The sequence below is a fragment of the Hypanus sabinus genome, chromosome 6, assembly GCF_030144855.1.
Source record: "Hypanus sabinus isolate sHypSab1 chromosome 6, sHypSab1.hap1, whole genome shotgun sequence".
Lineage (NCBI taxonomy): Eukaryota > Metazoa > Chordata > Chondrichthyes > Myliobatiformes > Dasyatidae > Hypanus > Hypanus sabinus.
Window position 1 is genome coordinate 77,841,139 of NC_082711.1, and position 16,698 is coordinate 77,857,836.

The window sequence follows — 16,698 nt, forward strand, 5'->3', positions numbered from 1 at the left end:
AATTTCGTTTTCTCTGCAGGAGTTCATCAATTTCATAAATGCAACACATTATAGTTTATTTATACATAGCATAAAGGCAAAACAAAACGTTGTATGCAGTGTTATTTCATTTTAAATGTCAAACGGGTTTTGCGGCTCCCAGTGTTTTCTTTTCTGTGGGAAACGGGTCCAAGTGGCTCTTTCAGTGGTAAAGGTTGCTGACCCCTGGTTTAGGGTCATTGGCTTGTTGTATCACACACTTTCTCTTGAGTTTCAGTTCACAGATGGGTACCCTGACGATTCCCTGCAGAATTTGCTGGTATAATTCAGAATTCATAGTTCCATTAATGATGACAAGATGTCCTGGTCCTGGGGCAGCAAAGCAGACCCAAACCATGACACTGCTACCAGCACGTTTCACAGATGGGGTGAGACTCTTGTGCTGGAATGCAGTGTTTGCTTTTCACCAAACAGAACGCTCCTCATTTAAGCCAAAAGGTTCTATTTTGGACTCACCTGTCCACAGAACATTCTTCCAATATCCTTCTGGCTTATTCACGTGGTCTTTAGCAAACCTTAGATGGGCACCAATGTTCTTGGAGACTAGTGTTTTTTTTCTTGCAATCCTGCTATGCACACATTGTTGTTCAGTCCTTGCCTGATGGTAGACTCACAAACACTGACATTAGCCAATGCAAGAGAGGCCTGCAGCTCCTAAGATGTTACCCTGGGATTCTTTGTGAGCTCCTGGAATATTGCACACCTTGCTCAGAGTCGTCTTTGTGGTCAACCACCCTTGGGGAAAGTAACAACGGTGTTGAATTTCCTCCATCTACCTGACTCTGGATTGGTGGAGCCTATTTTCTTTAGAAATAGTTCTGTATCCTTTTCCAGCCTGATGAGCATCAACAACTTTTTCCCAAGGTCTTCAGAAATCCCCTTTGAATAAGACATGGTACACTTCCAAGAACCTATGTGGTAAAGATCAGACTTTGATAGTGAAGATCCAGGCTTATGTTCTTTAAATAGGGCAGGATCTCCCAGAGTCACACCTAATTCTAATTTCCCCTTTAAATAAACTGTTAAGTCATTTGTACTTTTATGCAAGCTAACTCCAGAATTACTTAAGCTACATCCACACTACACCGGATAAATCCATAACTGAAGCTTTTACTCTTCGTTTTTACGCTCCGTCCACTTTAAAACAGCGTTTTCGTCCCCTAAAGCCGGAGAATTTCAGAAATGCTCTCCAGGGTGTATAAATTTGAAAACACCAGATTGGCCGGAGCAGTGTGGACAGGGTAACCAGAGAAATCTAAAAATGCTGTCGTGACATGCCGGAACAGATAGCGTCGTTTTATTGTTTTCTTGAACACAACCTAACAATTTCAGAACAGACAGCAATGAGACTGAAGCCAAAAGAGTTAGAAATGTACTAACCAAATACTTTGACCCATAACTTACTGAATAAATAAGTATACTCACTTTGCCGTTTTCTGTCCTTGCTCGTATGAAGGTGGTTTACCTATATATGCAAGTACTTCTCTGACAATAGGCGTGTAGCAGCCTAACGTAACATTGTATGGAAATACAAGATAATACTGATGCAGATGTGTTTTATACATTTAACAAGGGGCTTTATTAATGCAACAGAGACCATCAGTTTTTCAATGTTTGTCGTCAGCTGGGTCATACTGTCCATGAACTCCCTGTCGGTTGGCTCCATATGTTGCAGTATTTGTTTGTTTTTACTTTTAAGTCCTCCTGCATGAGAGCCAGCAGCTGTCCGTCGTTTGTTTTTCTAGTTTGTAACTGAACAAACGCGCACTTTCACAGCGAGATTCGACACCAAACATGTCGCTTGTTTCCAGTAAATGTGTCCTGTGCACGCGCAGTAGGAGGAGGTTCGCCAAAATATCCGTTTTAATGTGGACGGAGATATTTTTTAAAATGCATAGTGTGGATGCCTATCATTTTTATGCGAAACTGGCGTTTTCAAAATTATCAGGTCTAGTGTGGTAGTAACCTTGGTGCTTTATTTATGGTGCATCCAAAGCAAGGGCATTTCCTTTCATTTGTCTTGATGAAGTTTTTAATTGGACATTCCTTGTCCAATGAAATTATTAAAGCAATATTTTCAAATTATTTTAGAAGAAAATTAAATAGTTTCTGTAAGAAGTAAATAGAAGTGGACTTGTAGTTTGAATTCTTTTGTGATCCAAAAGATCCACCGCTTATGAAATGTGATTCAGGAATGTGAGGTTTTTCTTTGTAAGCAAACCATGATTATGTTTTATTTTGATGATATACCTCAAGACTCTGGCATGATCAAGATATTTTGTAACCTATAATTTACACTTTTTTTCAGTCCTTATTGGAACAAAACATATACTTCTGTGAGAATTGGTGAAATCACATCAAAAAACCCATTGCATAAAAGTGAAAATCTGCAGATGCTGCCTGGGCTGCTGAATTCCTCCAGCAATTTTGCTCAAAACACTTATGTCATCTCCCAAGTAACCTATGGTTGATTTAACTGGTCTGAATCTTGAAATATAAAGTGCCCAAGCTATCTATATAAAACTTACACATTTTCAGATCTGAGAAGTACACATTTAGCAACTTTAAAAGCTTGAATACAGGGCCTAAGAATGCTGTAACGGTAGTTAAATTGCAGTAGTGATTTAATCCACTGATGTTCATAGTGTTTACACATCAGTATTATATATCATTTCTGTAAATATAATTATTAATGAACATTCCTTTTGAAAATAAAAGCAATTTAGAGTAACCTGGGGAAGGGCATCCCTGCAAAAGAGCTCATTCACTCATTACATGTTTTGTAGAAAAGACAGTTTGTGACTTTCATAAAGAGTGGTGTCATGCTGATTTCTTTTAACTCACTGTGTTTAATAGGAAGGTAACAAAAATTGCTATTTAGTATTTGGAGAAAGTAATGCTGGAACAGTTAAATCAAGCATGAAGTTGATTGAGGCATTTTATGAGTTACACCTTTTCTCTGTTCAAATGATAAAACAGTTAATCAGGATGGCTGACCTGATTAATTAACAACATTGCATCAGTGTGGTTTGCATTCAAAAGAAGGAAGTCAACTACTGATGGTGGCTGAGGAATTTATAGCATTCATTGAAAGAGTCATTACAATCAGACTTCCATTTTTTTCTATTGTTCACAGGAAATGCATTTGAACAATGGATGTTAATTGACTGTGGAAACATTGGCTCCATAGTATCATCCTGAAATCTCTATTGACTTGTGTAGTTTAATGATGAATTAAATATTCAGATCTCCCCACCTTTTACTTGTAGTTACTCCTTTAAAGTGAATGGAGTGTGCAAGTTGTGATATATCCTTTACAAGTATCTTTAGTTTGTGTTTAATAATAATGCAAAATCACATTCCTTGCTGCAAGTAATTAGATCTCTTGGGCTGTGGAAGTGCAGTGCTCACATTGCATTTGGATTACATAAATTCCTTTAAAGCTGTTATATTTGTGGAATCTGCAAAATGCTTAAAGTTGTTTTCCTTTTATTCTGATTTCTAAATTTGATTGGTGTTCATGTACCTGAAAATTTTCATTGCATCACATGTTGATGCTCTTGAAACATAATTTCTTAAATTGTAAAGAATGGCTGAATTTCATGACATATTCATAGAAAAGTGCACACAGAAACAGGACCTTTGGTCCATTTAGTCCATGCTAAACCCCTTAAACTGTCAACTCTCATTGAACTGCTCTGGGACCAGTGCATGTTCCTATCCAAACTTTTAAATGTTGAAATCATGCTTGTGTGCACCACTTGTGCTGGCAACTCGTTCCATGCTCTTACGACCCTCTGTGTGAAGAAGTTTCCCTTAAACTTTTCACCTTTCACCCGTAACCCATGATGTCTAGTTGCAGTCTCACCCAACCTCAGTGGAAAAAGCCTGCTACATTTACCCTATCTATACCCCTCATAATTTTGTATACCTCTATTAAATCTCCTCCCAATCTTCTACATTCTAAGGAATACAGTCCTAACCTAATCAATCTTTCCTCATATCTCAGGTCTTCCAGACCTGACAATATCCTTGTAAATTTTCTCTGTACTCTTTCAACCTTATTTACATCTTTCTTGTAGGTAGATGACCAAAACTGCACACAGTACTCCAAATTAGGCTTCAGCAATGTGTTTTACAACATCAAAATAACAATCTGTTTCCTGTACACAATACATTGATTTATGATGGCCATTGTGCCCAAAAGCTTTCTTAACGACCCTATCTACATATGTTGCCACTTTCAACAAATTATGGGCATGTACTGTATTATCAACTTTAGTCTGGAATAATGTTCTTTCATTTTGCAGTATACATGAATACAGTTGAAATTTGAACTTGAATACTCAAGGGTTCTTTTGTGTTCTGTTCTGGCCACCTCATTAAGGATGTGGAAGCTTCAGAGAGAGCACAGAGAAGATTTACCAAGCTGCTGTCTGAATTATAGAGCATGTCATAGGAGGATAGTAGGATAAGTTGAGCGAACTAGGACTTTGCAAAGAAGCAAGATGAGAGGTGACTTGATTGAGGTGTCCAAGATATGAGGTATAGATCTAGTGGATAGCCGGAGATTTTTTCTTTGTGCATTCATGGCTAATATGAGGGGGCATAATTTTAAGGTGATTGAAGGGGTGTATAGGAAGGAAGTCAGAGATAAGTTTTTTATACAGAGTGCATGGAATGCCCTGTCAAGGCTGGTGATAGAGGCAGATACATTAAGGACATCCAAGAAATTCTTATATAGGCATATGGATGATAGAAATTGGTGGGCTTTGGTAATAGGGAAAGGTTAGCACAACATCATGGGCTAAAAGGCATGTACTGTGCTGTAATGTTTCATGTTCTGTGTTCAAAGGATTAAAATGCCAAAGGGAGTTTTTAATGGCAGGAGGTCACAGTTAATTGAGGAAGGATATAGATAATAAGTTCTGTTGCTAGCACTGAAAACCAGTGGAAGAAAGCAGACGTTTTTGCTGGTTTTCTGTTTTATAACTTGAAATATATTTCAGAATTTTGGGCACAGAAGTAAGTGCAATTTTCTGTAGTTGTTCATTCCGTTAATCTTTATAATATAGGTTGCTTTACTTATCAGTTAAGCTGTATAATGATCATTTTTTTCCTTTTTATGTTAGGTTATTAAAGTTTTCAGTGAAGATGGAACAAGCAAAGCAATTGAACTTCCATATGACATGACTGCCAGAGATGTCTGCCAGCTGCTGATATATAGATGCCATTGTGTTGATGACAGTAGCTGGACTTTAATTGAATATCACCCACATCAAAATCTAGGTAAGATTGTCATGTAATACTGAATAAATTTAGGGAGCATTGTTTATTACTGCCATCAAATATTGGTATGTTTTGTTGATGGTAGGGCACAGGTGCAGTTTAAAGAAAAGTAAAATTGACAAAACCTCTATTACTTGTCAGAGCAACATAGATTTTAAAACATCAGTATAGCTATAAAATATTTCTAATATGAATAGTGGATTAAATCATGAAAAATCTTTTAAATACAGATATAAGTACATCAAAAATGTGTTACTGTTGCAATGATATTTGGAATATATCTTGACTCACATCATATTGTTTCTCTCTTTTGAGATTTTTTTGTTTTAATTGTAATTATCAACAGGTTTTATCATGGCTAATTCATCACATCAAAGGAGGAGACCATTTCAAAGTTCAAAGTAATTTTATTATGAAAGTGCACCATATGCAACCCTGAAATTTGTTTTCATGAGGGCAGACTCAATAAATTCAATAACCATAATATAATCAATGAAAGACCACACTAACTTGGATGTTCAACCTATAGACAAAAGACGACAAACTCTGCAAATACGAAAAGAAAGAAATAATAATATTAAGTAAATAAACAATAAATACGAGAACCTGCGATGAAGAATCCTTGAAGTGTGTCCATAGGTTGTGGGAGCAGTTCGGTAATGGGACAAATGAAGCTGAGTAAAGTTAGCCCCTCTGGTTCACAAGCTTGATGCCTGAGAGGTAGTAACTGTTGCTGAACTTGTGGTGTGAGTCCTGAGACTCTTATACCTTCTTCTGATGATAGCAGTGAGAAGAGAGCATTACCAGGTGGTGGGGGTCTCTGATGATGGGTGCTGCTTTTCTGCCATAACGCTCCATGCAAATTGGTCGGGAGAACTTTACCTGTGATGGACTGGGCCGTATCTACCACTTTTTGTAGGGTTTTTCATTCAAGGGCAATGGTGTTTCCATACCAGGCTATGATGCAACCAGTTAATATACTCTCCAAAACACATCTATAAATGTTCATCAGAGTTTTTGGATGTCATGCCGAATTTTCGCAAACTCCTATGGAAGTAGAGGCGCTGCCGTGCTTTCTTTATAATTGTACTTACAAAGACCTGGGTGCAGGACAGCTCCTCTGAAATGATAACACTAAGGAATTTATTGTTGTTGACCCTCTCCACCTCTGATCCCCTGATGAGGACTGGCTCATGGACCTCTGGTTTCCTCTTCCTGAAGTCAGTAATCAGCTCCTTGCTCTTGCTGGTATTGAGTAATAGGTTGTCATTGTGGCACCACTCAGCCAGATTTTCATTCTCCTTCCTAAATGCTGATTTGTCACCACCTTTGAATCAGCCAATGACAGTGGTGTTGTCAGAAAAGTTAAATATGGCATTAGAGCTGTGCTTAGCTGCACAGTCATAAATGTAATGCAGGTAGAGCAAGGGGCTAAGTATATAGCCTTGTGGTGCACCTGTGCTGATAAATACATGCGGGCTCCTAGGCTCCCATTTGCTTTCTCCTCATTTCCCTCCACCTTTGCAAATTATTTTCACTCATACATGGCCATGAACTCCCTTTTGTTTACTTGTATGTCATTCAGAGTTTCATTCTTATTGTGGGTAATTATGATGTGAACACAAGGTTGATGAGTTCTTCACTGATTTAGTAACCCCATCCCCCTTCCACCCTCCAGTCCCAGCTCTCATCTATACCCGGTCTTCATCATCCCCTCTCTGAGGCAGAACGTTCTATCCTCAGTAACGGCCTCACCTTGGTCTCCCTGCAGCCACACCTCCGTGATTCCGAGCCTGCCATGATGCTGAGTTTTCCTTCCGCTGCCTCTGTCTCCTGAGCCTACTTCTTTGGCTAGGACTCTCCACCCCGCACCAATGATCCCTTCTGCTGTTCAACTCTCCTCCTCTTCCTGGACATCCTGTCCAGATCTTCTGCCTGTTCTGGACTTTTTCATTGCCAACTGGACATCATGTGTCTCAACTTCGCACTCCTGTCTCTAGTTCCAACCTCACTCCTTCCAAAAGCTCTACTCGCCACTCCATCAATATTAATCCTATCCTCACCATCAAGCCTGCAGATGGTGGGGGGGGGGGGGGAGGGGTGCTGTAGTAGTCTTCCTTGACCTCAACCTTGCTGAGGCCCAGTGACAGCTCTCAGTCGCCTCCTCTTACTTAACCCTGGAACAGGCCCCCATTAAGGAACATCAGGTCATTGTCTTCCATACCATCACTGACCTTTTTAGCTTGGGGATCTCCCATCTACTGCCACCAACCTCATAGTTCCTACACCCCGCACCTTCCATTCCTCCTCCTACCCAAGATTCTCAACCCGCTTGTCCAGGTAGACCCATTGGTTCAGCTTGTTCCTACCCACTGAACTCAAATCTGCATACCTTGACTCTCTCTTATCCCCCCAGTTCAGTCCCGTCCCACCAACATTGGTGACATTTCACACGCTTTGGATCTTTTCACTAATTTCAAGTTCCCTGGCCTCCATCATCCTATTTTTACTATGGATGTCCAGTCCCTATGCACCTTCATCCCCCACCAGGAAGGCCTTAAAGCTCTCCGTTTCTATTTGGATGCCATTCCCAACCAGTTCCCCTCCACTTACACTCTCCTTCATCTAGCAGAACTTGTCCTCACTCTTAATAATTCCTCCTTTGGTTCCTCCCACTTCCTTCAAACAAAAGGTGTAGCCATGGCACTCACATGAGTCCCAGCTAAGCTTGCCTTTTAGTCATCTAGGTGGAACAGTCTATGTTCCAAGCATACACTAGTGGCTGTCCCCACTTTTCCTACGCTACATTGATAACTGTATTGGCACTGCTTCCTGCATCCATGCAGAACTTTTCAATTTTATTAACTTTGCCTCCAACTTTCACCCTTCCCTCAAATTTATCTGGTTTGTTTCCAACACCTCCTTCCCCTTTCTGTCTCTGTCTCTGGAGACAACTTATCTACTGATGTCTTATTATCAACCCACAGATTCTCACAGCTACCTGGACTATACCTCATCCTACCCTGAACTTGTAAAAACACTATTCCCTTCTCTCAATTCCTCTGCCTCTGCCTCATCTGCTCTCAAGATGAGGCTTTTCATTCCAGAACAAAGGAGATGTCTCCCTTCTTTAACGAAAGGGGCTTCCCTTCCTCCGCCGTCAATCTGTTCCATTTCACACATGTCTGCTCTCACCCCATCCTACCACCACAGGGATAGGGTTCTTCTTGTCCTTGCCTACCACCCCACCAGCCTCCACATCCAGCACATAATTCTCCGGACCTTCCGCCATCCCCAACAGAATCCCACCACCAAGAATACCTTCCTCCACCCCCCACCCCACTTTTCGCAGGGATCGCTCCCTATGCCTTGTCCTTTCGTTTTTCCCCACTGATCTCCCTCCTGGCACTTATCCTTGCACACGGAACAAGTGCTATGCTTGCCCCTACACCACCTCCCTCACTACCATTCAGGGCACCAAACCATCCTTCCAGTCTGTTGGGTTCATATACTGTGTTTAGTGCTCCCGGCATGGCCTCCTGTATGTCAGTGAGACCCAACATAGATTGGAGACCGCTTTGCCAAGTACCTACGCTCCATCTGCCAGAAAATGTGGGATTTCCCTGTGGCCACCCATTTTAATTCCAATTCTGATTCCCATTAAGATATGTCTATCCTTGGCATCCTCTACTGTCATGATGAGGCCACACTCAGGCTGGAGGAACAGCACCTTATATTCTACCTGGGTAGCCTCCAACCTGATGGAATGAACATTGATTTCTTGAACTTCCAGTAATACCCTCCCCCCTTCTCTATTCCCCATCCCCCTTTCCCTCCTTATCTCATTGCTTTGCCCACTGCCTCCTTCTGGTGCTTCTCCCCCCTTTTCTTTTTTCCATGGCCTTCTGTCCTCTCCTATTAGATTTCCCCCCTCTTTCACCAATCCCCCAATTTTCCAGCTCTTTATTTCACTTATTCCCCCATCCTGGTTTCACCTATCACCTTGTGTTTCTCCCTGCCCTGCCCCCCACCTTTTAACTCTACTCCTCATCTTTTTTTCTCCAGTCATGGTGAAGGGTCTCGGCCCATAATGTTGACTATTTTTTCCATAGATGCTGCCTGGCCTGCTGAGTTCCTCCAGCGTTTTGTGTGTGTTGCTTGGATTTCCAGTATCTGCAGATTTTCTCTTGTTTCTCATAAATAGTGTCAATTGTGAAGGACATGGTAGATAGGCGTCTTGAAGAAAAAATCTCTGAACTGCACACAGAGATCTTTGGAACATGTACAAAATCGGATTCAGCTTCGTTTCTTGTATATTGAAGCATACAGTGAAATTCACCGTTTATTCATCAACTAACACAGAGTCACCATATCATGTCCACAATGCTTAATAGAACAACACAAGCAACAGCAGCAACAAAAATAACAACAGCAAGACAAGACTCTTTGCCACCCTATCACCCACCCATCCATTCACACACACCCAGAGATTTCCAACCCTAGAGCAGGCCAACTCCAGTCCAAGACCCTGGAGACTAAGACTTTCAGACATCAGGCTTCCAATCTCCAGACCCTGGCCTAGACTCAGCCTAGCAGATATCAGGCCTCTGACATCTGGACAAACTGACCCAGGGCTCTGACTTGCCCGCCTCAATTTCCAGACTCACTAGTTTCTATCCTTGATCGTCCAGTTTCAACCTCTGGTATTGATCCCAGGACTCGCGAGTTACAGGACTTTCCAACTCCAGACTCGCACAGACCGCCGACCTGAGGACCCACCTGAGCTGGAGGTTCACCAGCCCTTGTCTTTGGGGCCCGCCAACCGCTGTCCTTAACCACGGGGATCGTTGATCTTCATCCTCAGTAAATGCTGATCCTATCCCTGTGGAAGTGGAACAATTGTTCCACTTTGCTAAAATTAGAAATAAAACAAAATAAATTAAATCCATTTGTGCAAGTTAATGGAAGTCTGTCGTGTATTTCAATAAATTGACATGCGATAATGTATTCTTCATCATTCTATTTCAGAAGGCATTACAATCGTAACTGAATTTTTTTTTTAAATCTGCAGATGCTGGAAATCTGAAAGAATCAGATTAGGTGACATCACTCTTACCAAAGAACTGCGCAATGTAACAAAATTTTTTTTTACAGTTGTACTCCAGCTCCCCTCAATATGCTGTTTGCCTTCTCAGTGCTTCCTAAAACTTCTTACTTCCTTAGTGTTTCATCTGCAAGGACATCCAAAATGCCCACTTATCAACACTTAAAAGAGGCACTTAGTTCATTCATTTATTTTTACCCTATTCCCATTTTATCTTGTCAATTTTAATATTTTTATCCTTTTCCAATCTCTTTCCATCTTCTTTACATAATGCTATCTAATATTTCATTTTGCCAACAAAGATAGGTATAATCAAAGTCATTGATGAAGCTTATAAGTAGCCAAAATCTAAGTTTAATTTTTTTTAGGACCAGAGTAATTTCAATTTGCCAATTGGAGAGTGACTTGTTTATTCCTGGTGTCTTTTTCATTTGTTAGCAAATTTTGAGTTCACTTTCCCCTGACCTGAAAAGCACTTATCTTTTGTCACAACTTCTTAAGGTCATCTTAAATAATGCCCTTTGGAAATCTTAATATAGCTTTCAACTTGTGCCCTTTATCCATCCTCAAAAATTTGTCAAAACAAGTTTCCATTAATAAAACAGTGCTGATTATCAAATATTATGCTTTTAGAACTCCCTGTTATTACTTATAATTATTACTTCTAAATGTTTGAATAATCTTAATTTATGTATGGTTTAACAAACACAAAGTGCTGGAGGAACTCAGCAGGCTAGGCAGCATCTATGGAAAAAAGTACAGCTGACGTTTCAGCCCAAATGCTGAGTTCCTCCAGCGTTCTGTATGTGTTGCTTGGGTTTCTTGTTTTCTGTTTCCCAGCTTGAACAGCACAATTTAAATTCATTTTTAAAGTATTAGTTATCGTTTTCACTCTGTGACATGTTTTTAGAGATATTGCATTGTCACTCCTGAACTATTGCACACATCCTTCACTTAAACTAATTTAATGCTTAACTCCTAGTCTGCTTTCTCATCATTTACTAGTATCACTTGAAGAAGCTGCCTAAATTCATTATCAACTATAAAGTACAAAATAAGCTGTTATTATCCAACAAGAAGTCTTGAGGACCCTGACAGAAATTATAGTAGTGGACGTAAATACTTAGTGCATCACCCCTTGAAAGTTGATACATTAGGATAGTAAAGAAGGCATAACTTAATGAAACTCAAATTAGTTCAGTTATGGAGCAATGCATTCAATTCTGATTGTCCCATTATAGGAAGGATGTGGAGGCTTTAGAGAGGGTGCAGAAGAGGTTTACCAACAATATGCCTGAACTAGAGGCCATGTGTGATAAAGGCGAGGTTGGATCGATTTGGGTTGCTTTCTCTGGCATTGTAGAAACTGATGGGAGATCTGATAAGGTTTATAAGATTATGAGAGGTGACTTGTTAGCCAGTATCTTCTCCCTGGGTTGAATTATTTAATACTAGAGGATGTACCTTTAAGAGGATGGTCTAAATTTTAGGGAGATGTGGGTGTGGCAAGTATTTTTTAAATACAGAAAATTTTGGGTACCCAGCTGCCAGAGGTAGTGGTGGAAGCAAATCTGACTGAGATGCTCAAGAGCCCCTTAGATAGGCACATGAATGCATGAATCAGAAGTATATGGACAATGGGTAAGGAAAAGGGATTATTTTAATTGGGCAGTTGATGACTAATTTAATTAGTTCAACACATCATTGTGAGCTGTTCCTATACTGTTCTATGTATGTGGGGTATTGCAATACAGATGGTTATTTTTAAACTTTCGTATAGATTGGACAAATAAAACTGACAAAAGTTGGGGTTAGTGGCACATTTGTGCATTTGATACAATTTCTTCAAAAGATGTAGTGTGGACTGAGCCATGGGTGCTGGCATTTTAAGATATGGTTATCCAAAATGAATCAGGGTTAATTTATAAAATTTTAAGAGGTACTGATAGGATAGACTATCAGAATCTTTTAACCAGGGTAGAACATTCAAACATTAGATAAAGTGGACATAAGAGAGTCTAGGACCCGAAGGCCCAGCCTCAGAATACAAAGATGTCCCTTCAGAATAGACATTAGGAGAAAATTCTTTAGATAGAACGTGGTGAATCTGTGTAATTCATTGCCACAGACAGTCACGGATGCCAGGTCATTGGGTGTGTTTAAAGTGGAGGTTGGTAAGTTCTTGATTAGTCAGGTTATCAAAGGTTACGTGGAGAAAGCAGGAAAATTAGGTTGAGAGGGATAATAAATTAGCCATGATCAAATAACGGAGCAGATTCAGTAAGCCAAATGCCTAATTCTATCCTAGGTTTTATGGTCTTAGAAGATGTGCTTTTAAGATAAGGGGGGAAAGTTTAATGGAGATTATTTTTACACAAAATAGCTGGTTCCTGGAACTGGGCTGCTCGAACTAGTGATGGAAGCAGATATGATAGTGTCATTTAAAATGCAATTAGATAGACACATGAATATGCTGGAAATTGTCCAGTAGGTGTATATGAAACTTGTATTGGCAAAAGAGGTGTAGTTTAATTCAGCATAGTGTTTAGCTCAGACATTGTGGCCAAAGGGCCCGTATCATTGTTGTATATGTAATTAATACTGTGTTCTATGTACTTAATCTCATACTTGAAGATACTTCTAACATTAGTGAATTTCATATTCATTTTGCAGAAGAAAAGCTCTCTTGGGTCTTAAGCAATGACTTTGATAATGTTAGGAAGGCACAATTAGATAAAGTGGCTGAGAAAGTAAATTAAAGGGTAAGGCGATAAACAATGAAAACACTTAAGAAAACATTTCATAATTCTCAAGAGGTATGCCCTTGAGAAATAGTTAGTGTGAAAAGGCTTGATTTATTGCTGAATAACAAGTTCATATTGACTGGAAATCAAAATTGGGAAGTCTGTATTTGGTAGACCACAGTTGCATTCTTGGTTGGAGTTTTAGAATTATTGTTCTTAAGGAGGGATGTTATTATTTCCTCTTTAGGCACTTGAGAGGAAGTTTGCTAAACTGATTTGTGTGGTAGAGCAGTTGTACACATAGAAAGGCTCTAGACCAGGGGTTCCTAAACTTTTACCAATACCGTTCAGAAAGGGGTCTGTGCATCCCAGGTTGGGAACCCCTGCTTTTAGAGGTTGAATCACTCAATATATTCAAGGCTGTAACTGATTTTCAGACTATAGTGGCAAGCCAAGTATTGTGGAAGTGCAGTTGAAACAAAGAAGAGAATATTCATGATTTTATTGAATGGTAGACCAGGCACAAAGGGCACTATAGCATTTTTAGTTTTATATTTTCTTGTGCACAGCTAAGTATTAAAATAGCATTCATATGCTATCTTAACTCCGTGATTCAGCTTTTCATAATTGAGAAATTCACATCATCAATTCTCAAATATATTTACAGAAAGATGTTTGGAGGATCATGAACTTGTATTGCACGTACAATCCACATGGACAATGGGAAATGAAAGCAAATTTTTATTCAGAAAAAACTATGCCAAATATGAATTTTTTAAGCATCCAGTGGTAAGCACCAATTCAAGTTTCAAACTATACTTAAATTATTTAAATTAACTTTGAACAATATATGTTAATGTTTTTATTAAATAGATGTATTATACAGGATAACGTGTAGCTAATATTTAAAATTTATGTATGAGCATGTTTGAATCTACAGCATATAGCTAACAGAATTATTAAATTTTCCAAAAACAAAGTTTGTTACTTCATATTTTCAGAATTTGCAAAGATTAGAATGTTCAGATTCTCAAACAGGAAATACCGATTTAATAATTTCTGTCATTACATTGCAGTTAGTCTAAGTAGGAAGATGGTGGATGATGTTGAGTAGCTAGATGTAGTTTGTGATGGAGGTTATTTAATATCAGAGAATCATGTAGTGAACCAAATAGGTTGTTAATGTTGTGATCCTTCTGATCCAGTGCAAGATATGACCTGAGACAGTGAAGCAAATGATAAACAGACACTTTTTGGCAGAGGCCATAAATGATTGTGTTGAAGGAAACCTGCTCTAGGACATAATTGTGATAGTCTTAGGAAATACTTGGCCAACGATGAGCATAAATGTGACCAAGGCTTCTGAAATGATGGTCTTGAATTGAAGTTTCTAAGTCCATTGTATTTGTTGATGAGTGGATGGCACAACAGAGCAAGCTGCCCAAAATGCAGTAAGGTATCAGGGGAATAAAGGACGGGGGAAACAAGATGGTACTAAGTCAACAGTAATTTTAAGCAAAATCTGTAGATCTGGTTGGCAAGATTTCTGTCAGCCACTTTCCACACCAGTTTTAAAAAATATGTTAGTGCAAAGAGTTGGCAATATGCTTTCAATTAGGAGGATACCAGAAGCTTGATGTAATGTTTTAGGGTCCATTCCAAAATCAGTGTTAAAAATGAAATGAGAATCTTTTTTTCCCAATATAGACTGTGGAGAATGAAAAGACCTTATCCCTATAAGAAGCAAGCACCATGTTTCCCTCTCTCCCGCCATCCATCCAAAAAAGGATGACATGCTGATATGCCAGTAATAAATCAAGGGGCATTGACAAAAGTAAAGTGGCTGGCCATAAATTGCTTTAGTATAAGGATAATAGTGAAAAGTTACCCTAATATGGAGTAGGGTTTGCTGTCAGGTTTCTTGATAGAGATGAGCCATTATTATAGCGTCTTAGAGCACAGCAGCACAGAAACAGACAGAATGATAATTCTGTCTAGTCCCATCATCCTGCACCTGGACCATAGCCCTCTACACCCCTCCCATCCATGTACTTACAGACTTCTCTTAAATGTTGAAATCAAACCCATGTCTACCACTTCCACTGACAGCTTATTCCACACTCTCACCAACTTGAGTGAAAAAGTACCCCTCATGTTCTCCCTAAATGTTTTTACTTTTCTTTTAACATAAGACCTCTAGTTCTAGTTTCACCCTGACTTTATTTCTTACATCCTTCATATACTGTACGAGGAGTAAAAATCTTTATGACATGTCTCCATCTAAATGTGCAATGTGCAATTTATTGTTATTTATAATAAATAGTATGTACAACAGGACAGTCAGTTTAGTATAGAAATACAATTTTATCAGCATGAATTAATCAATCTGATGGCCTGGTGCAAGAGGCTGTCCTGGAGTCTGTTGGTCCTGGCTGTAATGCTGCGGTACTGTTTCCAGATGATAGCGGGTGGAATAGATTGTGGTTGGGGTGACTTGGGTCCCCAATGATCCCTCGGGCCCTTTTAATGCACCTGTCTCTGTAAATATCCCGAATAGTGGGAAGATCATATCTACAGATGCACTGGGCTGTCCCCACCACTCTCTGCAGAGTCGTGTGATTGAGGGAAGTACAGTTCCATACCAGGCAGTGATGCAGCCAGTCAATTGTGCCCATGTAGAAAGTCTTTGGATTTGGGGACTCATGCCAAAGTTCTTCATCTGTCTGAGGTGAAAGAGGCACTGTTGTGCTTTTTTCACCACACAGTCAGTATATACTGACCACATGAGATCCTCTGTGATGTTTATGCCAAGGAATTTGAAGCTGTTCACACTCTTTAACTCCAGATCCATTGATGTCAATAGGGGTTAGCCTGTCTCCACACCTCCTGTATGCAACAACTAGCTCCTTTGTTTTTGCGACATTGAGGGAGAGGTGGTTCTCTTGACACCACTGTGTCAGGGTGATGACTTTTTCTCTGTAGGCTGCCTCGTTATTAATTTAGATAAGGCCAATCAGTATTGTCAGCAAATTTAATTAACAGATTGGAACTGTGGGTGGCGACACAGTCATGGGTGTATATATAGGGTAATGGAGGGGGCTTAGTACACAGCCCTGAAGGGCTGCTGTGTTGAGGGTCAGAGGAGCAGAGGTGAGGGAGCTAACTCTTACCAACTGCCGGCGATCTGACTGGAAGTCCAGGATCCAGCTGCAGGGTGAAGGCCAGGGTCTCTGAGCTTCTTGTCAAGCCTGGAGGAAATTATGATGTTGAATGCCGAACTGTAGTCCAAGAGCAGTACTCTCACATAAGCATCCTTCTTCACCAGATGTGCAAGGACATTGTGTAGAGCTGTGGCTATTGCATCATCTATCGATTGGTTGTGTTGTTAGGCAATCCAGTATGGGTGGGAGCATGTTGTAAATGTAGATTGTAGAGAATCTTTGAGAAATCAAAAGATGCTTATTTTTCATTGTTATCTTGCAAATATTGCCCAGTTCTATTTGAGGTTTTGCTGCTCACATT

At 39.8% G+C, this 16,698-nt stretch overlaps 1 protein-coding gene across 13 annotated transcripts in view; it reads left to right on the forward strand.

Annotated features, from left to right (window-relative positions):
- Nucleotides 1-16,698, forward strand: part of grb10b (growth factor receptor-bound protein 10b) — a 240,723-nt gene that overhangs the window by 164,232 nt on the left and 59,793 nt on the right. For all 13 annotated transcript variants that reach the window (XM_059972444.1, XM_059972446.1, XM_059972443.1 and 10 more), the window contains 2 exons: nt 5,172-5,328; nt 13,844-13,965. In XM_059972444.1, coding sequence (XP_059828427.1) covers nt 5,172-5,328; nt 13,844-13,965 — 279 coding nt within the window. The remainder of the gene's footprint in view (nt 1-5,171; nt 5,329-13,843; nt 13,966-16,698) is intronic.